Raw genomic sequence first — 13,472 nt, 5'->3', positions numbered from 1 at the left:
TCACTTTATGTCTTTATCAGTTTATCTTTTCAATCTTCAATAGTTTAGTAATTCAGTTCAAACTTTAGAGTTTAGTAACTTCAGTTTAGTCTTTTTTCACAATTTCACACAATATTCTTCCTTTTATACGTGAGTGAAGATTAATCCATGTAATCCATTAGTTTACATGGTTTGAAACTGAGACATTACATATCTAGTATTTTATATCAAATCATTATGGATAATACTTTGGTTCATGGATTAACCAATAACTTAGTACAGGTTTAACATCACTACTTTTGAGTAATATTTATTTTGTGCATCCCCAAAAGCAACTAAAATGATGACTTTAGCTGCTTTTGAGTCCAATTGTAAGCTATGTGAATTTGACTTTGTGTTCAATCCGGCTTAACACCTAACCCAACTTTCATCTCATGGACCATCAACTCTCCTACAAACAACTTTTACTTCATCTTTTTATTTTTTAATCTTTATCACTTTATGTCTTTATCAGTTTATCTTTTTAATCTTTAGTAGTTCAGTAATTCAATTCAAACTTCAAAGTTCAGGGACTTTAATTTAGTCTTCTTTCACAGTTTCACACAATATTCTACTTTTTATCCGTGAGTCAAGAAAACTAATCTTTGCAATCTGTTAGTTTACATGGTTTGAAACTAAGACATTATACATCTAGTCTTTTATATCAAATCATTCTAGATTTGGTTCACGAATTTGACAATTTAACCAATGATTTGGTACAAGTATTACGGCACTACTTTTTAGTAATATATATTTTGCGCATCCCCAAAAGCAACTAAAATTATGACTTTAACTGCTTTTGAGTCTAGTTGTAAGTTATGTGAAGCTAACTTTGTATTCAATTCGATTTATAACCTAACCCAACTTGAAAGCTTGACGATTTTAAACGGGATATTTTATGAAACTTAGTCCAGGAGTTCCCCAGGAAAATCTCTAGCTTGTTTTTAGCCCAATTTAGAGTTGGACCCACTATGGGGATTTAGTGTCACTTCAATATTGGGGTTTCAAGTGTCATTGTAGTATAGCTACCTCAATATTATTTCACCCTAAGAGCATTTGCATCAGTCTTTGTAAAATTTGTTGTCCATTTTAGCATAAAAACCCACTTTTTATATTTTATACAACCACTTTTACAAAACGCCCACATCATATTATCTATTATAAACTCTATTTGATTTAAATAATATTTTTTTATTTTTTTATTATTTTTTTTACTTTATGACTATCCTCATCTTCACGTGCATTCTCATCTCTTCAAAAAAGTAAAAAGTTCTCTCTCGTCCCTCACCTCTCACTACTCACCTCTCTTCTCTCTTCACCATCACAAAGCCAAATCTCCATGGCTAGAGCTCCATGGCCATGGCCGAACATCACATAACAATCACAAAGGCAGAAACCCACATAAATTAAACCCCTACTCTTTCTAGCTCTCTAAACCTAAATCCCACCTAGCCTAGACCAACATGACTTAACACCATGAGTTCAGCCAATCAACCACCACAAACAAAAGGTTTCTAATTTTGGTTCTATCTTGGGTTTGGGGACTCACTGATTTTGTTTGGTTTTTGGTGTTTAGAGTTGTGGGTGTACTTTGATTTGTGTTTTTATTTAGGTAATGGGGTTTGAGAAAGGTGGGATTTTTTGGCTTGGGTGCGGCAGGTGGACAGTAATGGGTGGTTGACCAGCTTTGTCTTGTTTATAGGAAGAGTGAGTGATGGAGATGGAGATGAAGATGGTGAAAGAAGAGATTTTGGGACAATATCTGTGTATATTTGCAAACTTATACAGCTACAATATGTGTAAATTTGCACAATTACTGTAGCAAATGTGTATATTTGCAAACTTATACACCCACCAATATAGGTAGTTTTTAGTGAAAAATCTATAAATTTAATCACTTTTTGTATTATATACACACTAGTGTGATTGCTCTAACATAGTAAAAATTGCTACAACTCCCTACCATGTAAATCTTATGTCGTTTGATCTTATTTTATTTTTGGCACAATTTTTTTCTCTATTTTCAGACCTCACAGGTTCTAGGAATTATTTTCGCATCTCAAAGGTCCTAGGAATTAGGTTTAATTCCTAACAAATAGTACTATTAACCCATTATCACGTTTCGATAAAAATGCATACGTAGATCCAAGTGGTCTTTAACCATAGACAGATTTATCAAATACAGAGCCACCTTAAACAACCAGGTTTTTATAAGGATTATGATATGAACTCCACGATACTAATTTATAATAGCTTTACGAGTTTTAAATAATCAGACTTCGACACAGAGAGGCAAACTTTTTGAGGCAATCAAAACATAGATACTTTAAAAACAAGATGTGCATCTGAACTGTTTCGTCCACCTATCATTTTTCATTCCTTAATATAAAACTGTTTCGTCCACCGTCCTCACCCGCTTGAATTTCACACTTGAACTCGGCAGCCACAAAGCAGTCAATAGTTTCAGAGACTAGCTAGTTCCTATTCCTTGATTTCTCCATGGCCCTGGGAGCTAAGGAACAAACAAGAAGTAAATAGTTTAGTACTAAGAGTCTAAGACATAGCCATCATTCCCAATTTTAAATCTGTAATCGCTAATGAAGAGATAAACTCATGGAAACAATCATGTAGAATGCATAGTTGTGAGCTTGAGACCACCAATAACATGAAATAAGGCCACCTAGTGAAGCAGTCATTTCTAATTTGCATGCACATGTAGGAGTTATTCATCCCAACCAGACAAAACTCAGGGATTACAATTTACCATTAAATAATGACTCTTGCAACTGCACGCCAAACCCTAAAAGCTTCAGTTCTAACTTATTTAACTTTGCACACATGCCACACTGTTCATGGTGTAGGAATCTACCAGTAAAGCAAACAAAAAAGTAATAATGTCAAACCCATGGAATAATAAATGTTGGACCATCTGATTCTAAAATTCTAAAGTTTATGTTCAAACACATCTCCACTGATATAATAGCACTAATCCAAAGGCAAAATTTGAGAATTCTTGTCAAATTTTCCCTATCTTTTCAATTTTCAACATCCACTCAACCCCACCCCCAGACCCAAAAAAAAAAAAACCCTTGGGCTTCTAAGTAATTGGCCATCATCCAGGCTAACAATTACACATCAAGATTTTTTGGATAATAACCATATTTGACTCATACAAAAAATATACATACCTAAGCCAATGGCATCAGAGCCCTTCATGATCTTCAGTCTCTTGCATGAGTCAATAAACATCCTGTAACAAACCAAGTTTTCAGTCATATTAGAAATGTAATTTACAGCTTGATGGAATAATATTCACGACATCAACAATAGACAATGCAGTTCATTCGAGACAGATTATTATGCAGTCATTTCCAATTAACGCAAATTATAATTCAGGCTAAGTAATTTGTGTGTACTAGTTCAAATGTGGGAACTGGAAACACTAGCCCGGCTACAATGCCAAAATTACCAAGCACACTAAGTTCTCCATTTCATGTTCTAGGTTTCGCAAAGCAAGATATTAGAACAAGAAGCTAATATTAATTTGGAGCAATCAACTCCATAAACCCCATGTACCTTAAAAAATTTCAATATTATCAACCATAAATGTTAATGCATTCTAATTTTTACAACTTCCAACTTATTCAAGCTACTTCACAATAAAAAGTCAATGGCCATAAGGTTTTTATAAGTCATATTTTTTTAACAGCGTTGAAAACTTGAGCACTAAATTTAATAAGTAACGACATGTTTAAATATATATATGTACAATCATTCCTAACAACTTGGGCACTTGGTAAATAATGTTGAAACTTCTGTATACAGAGTTCTTCCAAGTTTTCACAATGTAAGACTAAACATTTGAATAACAGTGTTCATTTAGCTGTATTGAATTCATCTAGATCTTATACTCTTTTTACTAACAGAAGGAGGTGTTAGGCTAATATTATGACCAAGATACACTATCATCCAATGACATGTCTTTATTTATAGCTTTCCAGTCTTCGAATGATTGTGCATGATCTTTAGTTCCATGTGAACTGCAAACTGCAATAACATAAGACCGCTATCTAGGATGAAACTTAGCCGCCAAAGTATTGGCTTGTGACATTTGTATACAGAATCCATATCTTTTATGCATTATATTTCACATGTTTATGGGGGCCAATCAAATGCAGCATATAATATTTTGCTGATATTTGGACAACATGTCAGTTGATTGTTCTCTTACACTTCTGATATGTCTATAGTTTAAACTCCAAGAAAAGGATGTAAAAGTGCCCTTAACAATATTATATGCGTGTATCCACAGGTTGTGCATATGTACCTGGGGGGAAAAAGACTTTCTTACCCACATCATTTGTGATTTTATTTTTATTTATTTATTTGTGTAAATGTGAAGACAATGATAGAACATGAGGTTAGATGACACAGATAAAAATGAATGGATCAATACTTACTCCCATGGAACATCCCCTACAAGCATCCAGTCACCGTCTTTATCCTCATATGTAAGAACATATTCTGATCCATGCAGAAGATCCCTTAACTTGCTCTCACTCAGCATTTCCCTCCCTGGAACTCCTTGGGATCCACATTGACCTGATGTCAAAATAAAAAGTAGCAACTCAATCCAGGCAAAAATGAAGTGTGCTCCTAATTCTCTAAATAACGATGATACTCTCGCATATTTAAAAATTGTGAAAAAAAAAAAATTTCAACAGCATATTGCCAATAAAATGAGGCAAAAATAATATCTCACCTAAGGTGAAACAGCTGAACATCTTCTCCAGAGCAGTTGACAGTTCTTGATATGTAGCGTATGTTCTCAGATCTACCTTCCTCAGATAGGGAGCACCATCCATGCTGACCTTCACAAAAAGAGCACCAGGACCTGGTTTCCCATCAACTTCATCATTGTTCTTTGAAGTGGTTGCCAATGAATTCTTCCTAAATGATCTGATTGGAGGCCAACCAACAACCTGTGCCCTGTCATAGATGAAAGATAGAAATCACTTAGAAAAAGAGAACAACGCCCATTATTCTCATATAATCTCAGTTATAACTAAGAAATTGAGGACCCTCTTTGTAGCATAGTTCACTTACTTAGGAGCTGGAGCACTGCTGTTGTTGTTGTTCGAAGCAGTCTTAGGGTTGTGGCTAGTACCATTGGTGCCACGAGGACGTTCCTGCTGCAACACCTTTGTGGGCAGCTCTTTCTTTATGGCTGGCTGAGCCCCAGAAGGCCTGGGCGATAGCCCAACATTCATCCCTGAATTACCAGAAAACTTCCCTTGCCCCACAGACTGTGGAGCTTCAGAATCAGATGCTGTCTGAAACATCCAATTTCCTTCGGTATACATGGAACTTTTCACCTCTGAAAACCCATCCATGGTATCAGAGAAACCTCTCTTGTTACCTGAAACAACATTCTTCTGTGATGAAGAGCAGATTCCCTCCTTTGAAGGAAGTAAAGGAAACAGCGGTTTCTCATCAAGATTCCCTGATTTCAGCAAGCAGAGCTCTAGCTCTCGTTCTGGTGATTGGGATCCAGGAAGGCCAAGCCTCAACTCTGTTGCCCTCAAGTTAAGATTGTTCTTTTTCTCTTCCAACAAGCTCGAGACTGCAGAGCTGTCTACAGAAGAACAATCCGAGAGTCCCAGGTAATTACGTTCTTTTAACCCAGAGCCACTTTGGGATATACAGTCCATAGTGGGTGAAGAAGACACTAGAGAGACATTGCTCTGCCCCCCTTCCTCCTCAGCACTCAACAGGGGAGGAGACATCAGACTCCAACTTTTTCAACCGGTCAATCTGGAAGAGAAAAAACCCAACCTTAAAACAACATATTGAAGCACCAAAAAAATACAATTTAAGACCAAAACACGAAAACCCAATTGTCATTTAAAAGAGACAACTTGTAATTCTCCATAACAAAAGACAACTCTGTCAAGCATATCTACTGACTCTTGCAAATGATACAGAACATATAATATTAATCAATGATTACAGCAACAAAAAGTAAAAAGCCCCAGATCACAAACCATCGCTGGTTCTTATGTCCAATATGAAATCAATCAAAACCACTATAGTACAATTTTATAGCTTGTTGACACCCTAAAAATCAGTTGAATTTTCCTCTAATATGAGACAAGAAAATTACTAGTATTTAAGATGATTAAACAATGGCTAACTGTAGGTGACACTGACAGTGCTATAAACATTAAACAACTAAAAAGAAAAATTCATAAATTTTTTTAAAAATATTTATATATACTTCTATCTGCTCACAGTAATGACCAAGTCCAAAAATGAAAAACCCTTTTCCGACTTTATTACAAACAAGAAGTAAAAATCATAATATTTATAAATAAATAAAGAATATCCCAACAGAGCTAATCAGATTCTCCCCCAAATACGAAAGTTTTGAACAAAAGACAACAAATAGGCTCCAAGGCTTAAACATCACACATATATGATGTGATAATAAGATGATAAATTAAGCACAACAACTTTCGAAAAATTAATAAAATTTTCAAATTCAACTGTTTTATTTTTCTGCATGAGCTGAGTTTTCCTGAAAAATATATTAAAAAGCTGATACAGAATTAGTTAACTTCTTTTTTTCTTTTTTCTTTTTTCTTTTTTTCTTTTTTTGCTTTTTTCATTTCCTCGATTTTCTCGGCAACCAAACAGGATAAAGGAAAAGAAAAGCAGCTCACAACAACTCCCACCAAAAAAAAAAAAAAACTCAAGAAGATCTATAACAAGCAGGACAAAAAAGTGGAACCAAGACTCCTCAGAAGCTTAGTGTAAATTAGGCACACAAAAAAATTCCAAAGTAAAACCAGGAAGAAAAGGAAAAAGTTTATAAGCTCAGTATATTTATAAAAAAAGAAAAGAATAAAACAAAAACTCAACCAAAGAGAAAGTCATAGATTTAGCTTAGACTCACACAAGATGAAGATCTCGAGAGGAACACAGACTCAGGTTTCAAAAAATAAAAAGGAAGCTCAAGCATATAATCAACTAGCTAGCTACAAACCCAAAATTAGTAATAAAAAAATAAGCTAAAGCTGAATATTCAACACACGTACCTGAGCTTTTATATGGATCCGACAGTTGAAATTCTGTAAAGAAATAAATGCACGAAACGAAGAGATTGAAACGCAGAAGCAAGAGAGAGAGAGAGAGAGAGAGTGAAGAGAAAAGCTCAAGACCCTTCCATTAAGCAGAAAGCAACAAAAAGCTTGAGGCTGTGTTCAACGAGAAACCCGAAGCTATGTACAAATTAAAAATACGGAAAGTGGTAAAACGGCAAATAGTGCAAAAGTTAGGCCTCTTTTTCTTTTTTTTCCTTTTTTCTTTTTTTCAAGGATACCCTTGCGCCTTCACACGACCTTAATAAATTATTTAAAAAAAAAATATTGATACGTAAGTTCTAATTAATTTAATTAGTAAAATTTTTTATAATTTTTTAGAATAAAAATTTTTTATAATGAAATAAGAAATTTGGATAAATCTTATTTGACCAATGAGAAAGAGTTATCATAATTATAAATATTTTAAGTTAAAACTCTCTTTAAAAATATTGATATTACTTTTATAATAAATATAAAAAAATAATTTTTTTCTATGAAAAATTTCTAAAAACATTTATTAAATTCAATATCCCTAACATCCGTTAACTTTTTTTTTTTTTTTTTATGTACAATTTCAGAGAAGATAAACGGTTTGCTTGATAATATTAACATAGAAGGGCAACTTGATCGAACGGCTCTGATTGAAAGTTAGGAATGATCAAGGTCCGTCAATTTGGGATGTACGGCAAAGTATAATGTTTGTGACTTTTGTAAGAGACTTTATTTTTAAATTTATATTTTTTGTAGTTGGGATTGAGGATGAGAAAAAAGATGTACGAAATATATATAGTTGCTGATTCCGGCATTATCTAATTTCTAGTTCGGGCTAAAATCCGCTGGTCTGTAGGTGAAAGTCGAATTTGCCCTGGTTTGCATAAAATGACAAGTCTGCCCTGTGTTCGTTATGATTTTTGCTTTTTTGGTTATTCCTCTTTGCTATACACCTATACTAGTTGCTATTTCTGTAAAAGGGTAGGGGCATTGCGTAATTAGGGAAAGTAAAATCGCCTAACCTTGCCAAAGAAACAGATTTCTAACGATAAGCTCACGTGCATTAGTGGACGCCTGTCACTGTTTTGGAGGCTTGAAATGAAACGAGCAAGATTTTCTTGTCACTTAAAATTTAAAATCAGTTATTAATTTATCATTATTGATGTAAGGACCCCCACCAGCTAAGTCCTGTTAGAGTAGGTTGTTTGTATATAACAGTCTACTACAATTAATTTGTTAGAAAAAGAGTTTACAAGTTCAATCTTGATTTGCTTGTATGGTTTTAGCGGCTAAATTATTGAAGAAAAAACCCTCAAGTGGTTCTTAAAAAAGGAACAGAATTTGGGATTAACACTTCCTCAAATAAGGTCGAGGAGGAATTGTTCATATAATATTCCGTCTCGGTTACAATGTAATGTTGCAGAGTGTGTGTTTTTCTTCTCAGTTTTTTTGTCCTCCTTTCTGGAGGGGTTTATATATATATATATATACACACACACATATAGCTAACTGAATTGTATTATAACCCTCCACTTGTACAATCACAAATCTTCCTTTGAATGCTTGTTTCATCAAGGTTTTGCTAGAGGTGGTAGAATGTGCTACAAGCTGTGAAAGTACTGTTCAAATGTTATTTCTCCATTAATGCAGCCAGCTGAGTTGGTACAAAGCATTGAATGCGGAGATGATAGTTACTTTATATGGATATTTCTCTTTTTCTTTGCTTGCATTTCTCTACCATCTTCTTTGATATTCTATTTTCTTGTGCAAGTGGCCTGCCTTACGCTTCTTGAGGAGTGCTCGCTCCTTGGCCTTACCCTCAGGCGGTTAGCCTTTTTGACCCTTATCCTCGGGTTCTCATTTATTTACTAGTTCAGGACTAATGTGGGGACAAGTTCTTCCACCTCCTCGGATTGGGCTCACAGGCTATATTCTATACTTGAATCTTATCCCTTCCACAATTGATATGTCACACAATGATTTATTGCTAGTGAACATATGCATACCATTCAAAATCCTTTTTTTTTTAAGTACATTACTTTTGTATCTTTTAATTATTATATCTTAGATACAACTTATATCTCATTCTTTATTTTCTTATGCAACTTTGTAAAATATTATAATGAATTCTTTTAATTTTTTTCCGCCACGACTACCCACTTTTCATCCCTTCTCCTCCCGTTGCCCCCTTTTGCTAGGCCCATTCCCCATGCCCCCAACAGCTGGTCCTCTACAACTTCAAGGGTGAATTTGCTCACCATCTCAATTAATTGTTTGGTCAACGTTGGTGGCAACACTTACTCCTCCTCATGGACTACTTAGACAACTTCAAGGAGTTGTCTAACTTATATGCATTGAGCCAATGCCTTAGCCACGATGAGCGAGTTTAAGATCTAATAGAGAATTCTAGTTACTTATTTATAACCAATGTCAATTCATATTTTAACAGCCTAAAGTCTACATCACCAATCCATGTCGATTCATATTTTGAGTTTTTTCGGTAAAAAAACTATATAAAAATCATATAACAAAAGAAATGCTACAATGATTGGCATTGATAATGTGCACGATATATTTTTTGTTTTTCCTTCAAAATTTTAAAAAATAATGCAAAGCAAGATGTGGAGCATTTAAAAAAATAATACTAACTACAACACTCAACCATTTAGGTAAACGACAGATTGTAAAACTAAATGTGAGTGTTTTGAGGAAAGCATTCTCATGTGTGACATCAACCTTTAATTACAATGGAACATCACTAATCATGCCTCCTTATGTCATGCCTACTAAGCAAGATAATTTCCCTAAAAACGCACTTGTGCCCTCTCTAAGTAATCATCTCATATATTCTCTTGATCACAATATGTGAAACTCACACTTGGGTGAAATCTACATGCTATAAGCAAGAGGAAGCATATGACATATGCATAATATGCCTTCTCATGTCCAAGACGCGACCTCTTATCTAGAGGTGTGCATTCAACCCACCATCCTGACTCAACTCTGGGTTAGATTTTCATGGTTTGATGTGTTAGTTGAGTTAAGCTAGGTTATCATTTTGAAGTTTGGGTTGGCTCGGGTTTAGGTTTGCAAAATTTTCAACTTACAATACATAACTTCATGCAACCCACGCTTTTAAAAATATATAGGCATTAATTTTAAATTTGTTAGTTTCATTTATTTCTAATTTTTCATACTTTGTCTAAATTCATTTGTTTGATTTATTTGGTATTTTGAGACTTAATTTTTATAGAAAAGAGTAATTTTTCTACTAAATTGTAGAAATTATAACAATTTATTGAATACTGAATTTAAATAGCTTAATGTAAACTCGATTTCTTTATTAGACTTGACAAAATGAACTCAACTCAGCCAAAATTGAAGATTCCTCAACTTGAAGAGATTAAGCTAGATCGAAAAGTACCTTAAACGCAATCCAGTATGACCAATACAATATACATACCCCTCCCTTATCATTTATTTTGTCGCTTAAACTCAAATTATTGAAGTAACAAATTATGATTAAGAAGAGATCAAAAAGTGGCAGTGATAAATCCACAAAAATGTGATGTTAGACCCATCAAGATTTAATAAATAAATAAATAACTCAATCTCGAAACTATAGATTTTCCTAATAATTTTGTTGGAAACACTCAAACGACTCAAACGAGACTCTTAACTAAGTTTTTTTTATTTTTTTTTTTTTTAAGTAGAGTATATATTTGGTTATAAGAAATTTAGCAAAATACGGGATTCTTTTATTATTTTCATAATTATCCAGTATTTTTGGTCCAAAATATCCTAACGTCTCCTTGATATTTTTGGTTCTATAATGCCTGGAGATTACGAAAACACCTTACAGTGAAAAAGAACGCACAGTTCATTATGTATGGTGGCATGTACTGTGGATTCATACAAGTAGAAAGGAAACGGTCCGAGTGTAAACTTCATCTACCTTTCCTTAAAGACGTGAGTTTCAACTATATAATAATGGCAAGTAAAGTATAATTTTTAATCAACATTTTTGAAGACGTAATAACCAGCAGCAAAGTGGTGGTCGCAGAAATAATAATTGGGAAGACGGAAAAACACCAGGTTCTTGTTTGGTCAAATATATCAAATTCAACCACGCCAGTCCCAGTCCTGGCTCATAAATTAAGTCCATTGCCTCAATTACCAAAATGTCCCTAAACATTTGAAATATTCAATGATCGATAAAAAGCATATATATTACCCTTCGTCTCACTTTATTTGTCCTGTTTAAAAAGTCAAATTTTTTAAAAGAATATCATTTATTGTCTTGTTTGCTTTATAAAAATGTATAAATTTACAAAATTGCCCTTAAATAAATTTATCAAGTTTTTTAAAAAAGAAGTATTCTTAATAAGGCAACTAAAAAAGTGTCTTAATTAGATTGATTTTTTAAATATTTGTTAGTTTTCTTTTTAAATAGTTTTAAAAATAAAGTAGGAGTATAATAGAAATATTAGTAAATTAATTAATTTTATTTTTAGAAACAAGACAGCATTTTGAAACATCTCAAAATAAAATAGAAGACAAATAAATAAAGTGGGACGGATGAAATATTTCTTTTGCAAACAAATTTTGTTCAACGTGATGCTAAGTGCTAACTGCTTTTTTCTCCAAAAAATAAATAAAAATAAAAAATAAAAAGTGCTAAATGCTATATATAAACATAATTATTATTTTTTAATTATATTTAAAATTTGACACATTATTATTATTATTATTTTGAGAAGGGACGCATTATTTTTTTTTTTAATATATATATATATATCTTAAAATTTATTATACCAGGTTGACATTTTGATCCAAAACAAAATTGTATTGGCATATCACGTCTTTTTTGTAATAAATTCGACAAATGACAATCGCTCTACCACTGCCACCTTTCTCTTATTGCACAATGTCCAGTTCCAGTACCTCAGGTGGGATTGTTTTCGCAATTTTTGGCTTTTAAAAATTATTAGGACCACAATTCAACTTTTACCCGCGCGAATTAATTTTGAGATAAAATGATATAGTTTATGATCTGAACACAATTCAACTTTTATCTGCGCGAATTAGTTTTGAGATAGAATGATATAGCTCATGATCTGAACACAATTCAACTTTTACCTGTGCGAATTAGTTTTGAGATAGAATGATATAGCTCATGATCCGAAAAAAATAAATAATGCAGTATCAATTTTCAAAAGAAAGACATAATTCTTTTTAATATATTTTTATTTGATGTAAATTTAAAAATTTAACTATTAAATTATTTTATTTTATTATATTCTTTATTTTATAAAAAAAATTTAAAAATCATTAAATATATTATTAATCAAATATTTTTTGTGATATAAAATTATTTAAAAAATAAGATCAGTGATCAAATAGTAAAATGTATCTAATTTAAATGAAATTTAATATGTATATTAATAATATACCATTCAATATTTTAAATTTTCAAAATTTACAATAAAAAGATATAAAATATATATATATATATATTTTTGTAAATTACTTTAGAGTATTTGCAGCAGTGGAGCTAAATAGCTATATAGTTATTTTAGCTCCACCAAAACACCAAAAAGATGCGAGAAATTTCATCTATATTTTTTTAAATTTCATTCTTCTGACATCTATCTATAGATGTGCACTGTTAAAAAAAAAATTAATTTTTTATTTTGTGTTCACGTTACCTTTTTATTGTGGTGTTTTTATTGTAGTGAGATGTATTATTTTATTGTGGTAGATATATTATTTTATTGTGATGTTTATATTATTTTATTATGTTGAAAGCTAAAATAGATCCACTGCTGCAGCATGTGTGTAAGTAAAATAGATAAAATAATTTTTGATGGAGTTAAATTGCTAAATTTTTAGCTCCACTGCTGTGGATGTTCTTAGATATAATTTGGAGAGAAAGCAGCAGCAGAAGAATGAGAATCGAGAGGGAAAGAGAAATGGAGTCGTTGTAAAGTAACGTAAGGAGCATTTAATGAAAGAGTTTTTATAAGATTAGAAAAAGAAAGGAGAGGAGAGGGGACAGAGGAAAACAGGGGGAAGAATTGTGATTGGGGGACAAGAAAGCGGCATATTAAGTCGGTTTGCCGGCTGGTGAGTGGCTAACCTCCTCACTCTCTCTCTCTCTTCTCACTTTTTGCCCTTTTCCATCATTACCCCTTCTCTCTCTCTCTTTCTTTAATTCGTTTTTTCAAAGTCAAAAATTTTGTTGGTATAAACCTTGGTCTCTTCTTCGCATCATTAAAACTGTCACTAGTCTTGCACGCTTGGTTACAGTGTCTCTTTTCT

General features: G+C 32.7%; 1 protein-coding gene across 2 annotated transcripts; it reads right to left on the bottom strand.

The window, feature by feature from the left end:
• Positions 1-2,210: 2,210 nt before the first annotated feature.
• Positions 2,211-7,306, bottom strand: LOC142625635 (auxin-responsive protein IAA9). 2 transcript variants are annotated; one of them, XM_075799299.1, is made up of 6 exons: positions 7,116-7,306; positions 5,125-5,832; positions 4,781-5,007; positions 4,479-4,620; positions 3,207-3,268; positions 2,211-2,530 (listed from the first exon to the last, which is right to left on the bottom strand). In XM_075799299.1, exons 2-6 carry the CDS (start codon positions 5,802-5,804, stop codon positions 2,493-2,495), a joined length of 1,149 nt encoding a protein of 382 aa, XP_075655414.1. In that variant the 5' UTR covers positions 5,805-5,832; positions 7,116-7,306; the 3' UTR covers positions 2,211-2,492. The 2 variants fall into 2 exon arrangements, with proteins under 2 accessions (XP_075655414.1, XP_075655415.1); XM_075799300.1 differs by lacking the exon at positions 7,116-7,306 and adding an exon at positions 6,974-7,096.
• Between the last annotated feature and the right edge of the window lie 6,166 nt (positions 7,307-13,472).

The sequence above is a fragment of the Castanea sativa genome, chromosome 2, assembly GCF_040712315.1.
Source record: "Castanea sativa cultivar Marrone di Chiusa Pesio chromosome 2, ASM4071231v1".
Classification (NCBI taxonomy): Eukaryota; Viridiplantae; Streptophyta; class Magnoliopsida; order Fagales; family Fagaceae; genus Castanea; species Castanea sativa.
This window is presented reverse-complemented; position numbering and strand designations above follow the sequence as displayed.

What these genes read in the sequence shown, in the direction of transcription:
- LOC142625635 (XM_075799299.1), bottom strand. Translation starts at nt 5,804, where the DNA reads ATGTCTCCTCCCCTGTTGAGTGCTGAGGAGGAAGGGGGGCAGAGCAAT. An exon ending in AGCAGTGCTCCAGCTCCTAA is followed by an intron (nt 5,008 to 5,124) that starts GTAAGTGAACTA and finishes CATCTATGACAG; the next exon opens with GGCACAGGTTGTTGGTTGGC. An exon ending in CTCTGATGCCATTGGCTTAG is followed by an intron (nt 2,531 to 3,206) that starts GTATGTATATTT and finishes TTTGTTCCTTAG; the next exon opens with CTCCCAGGGCCATGGAGAAA.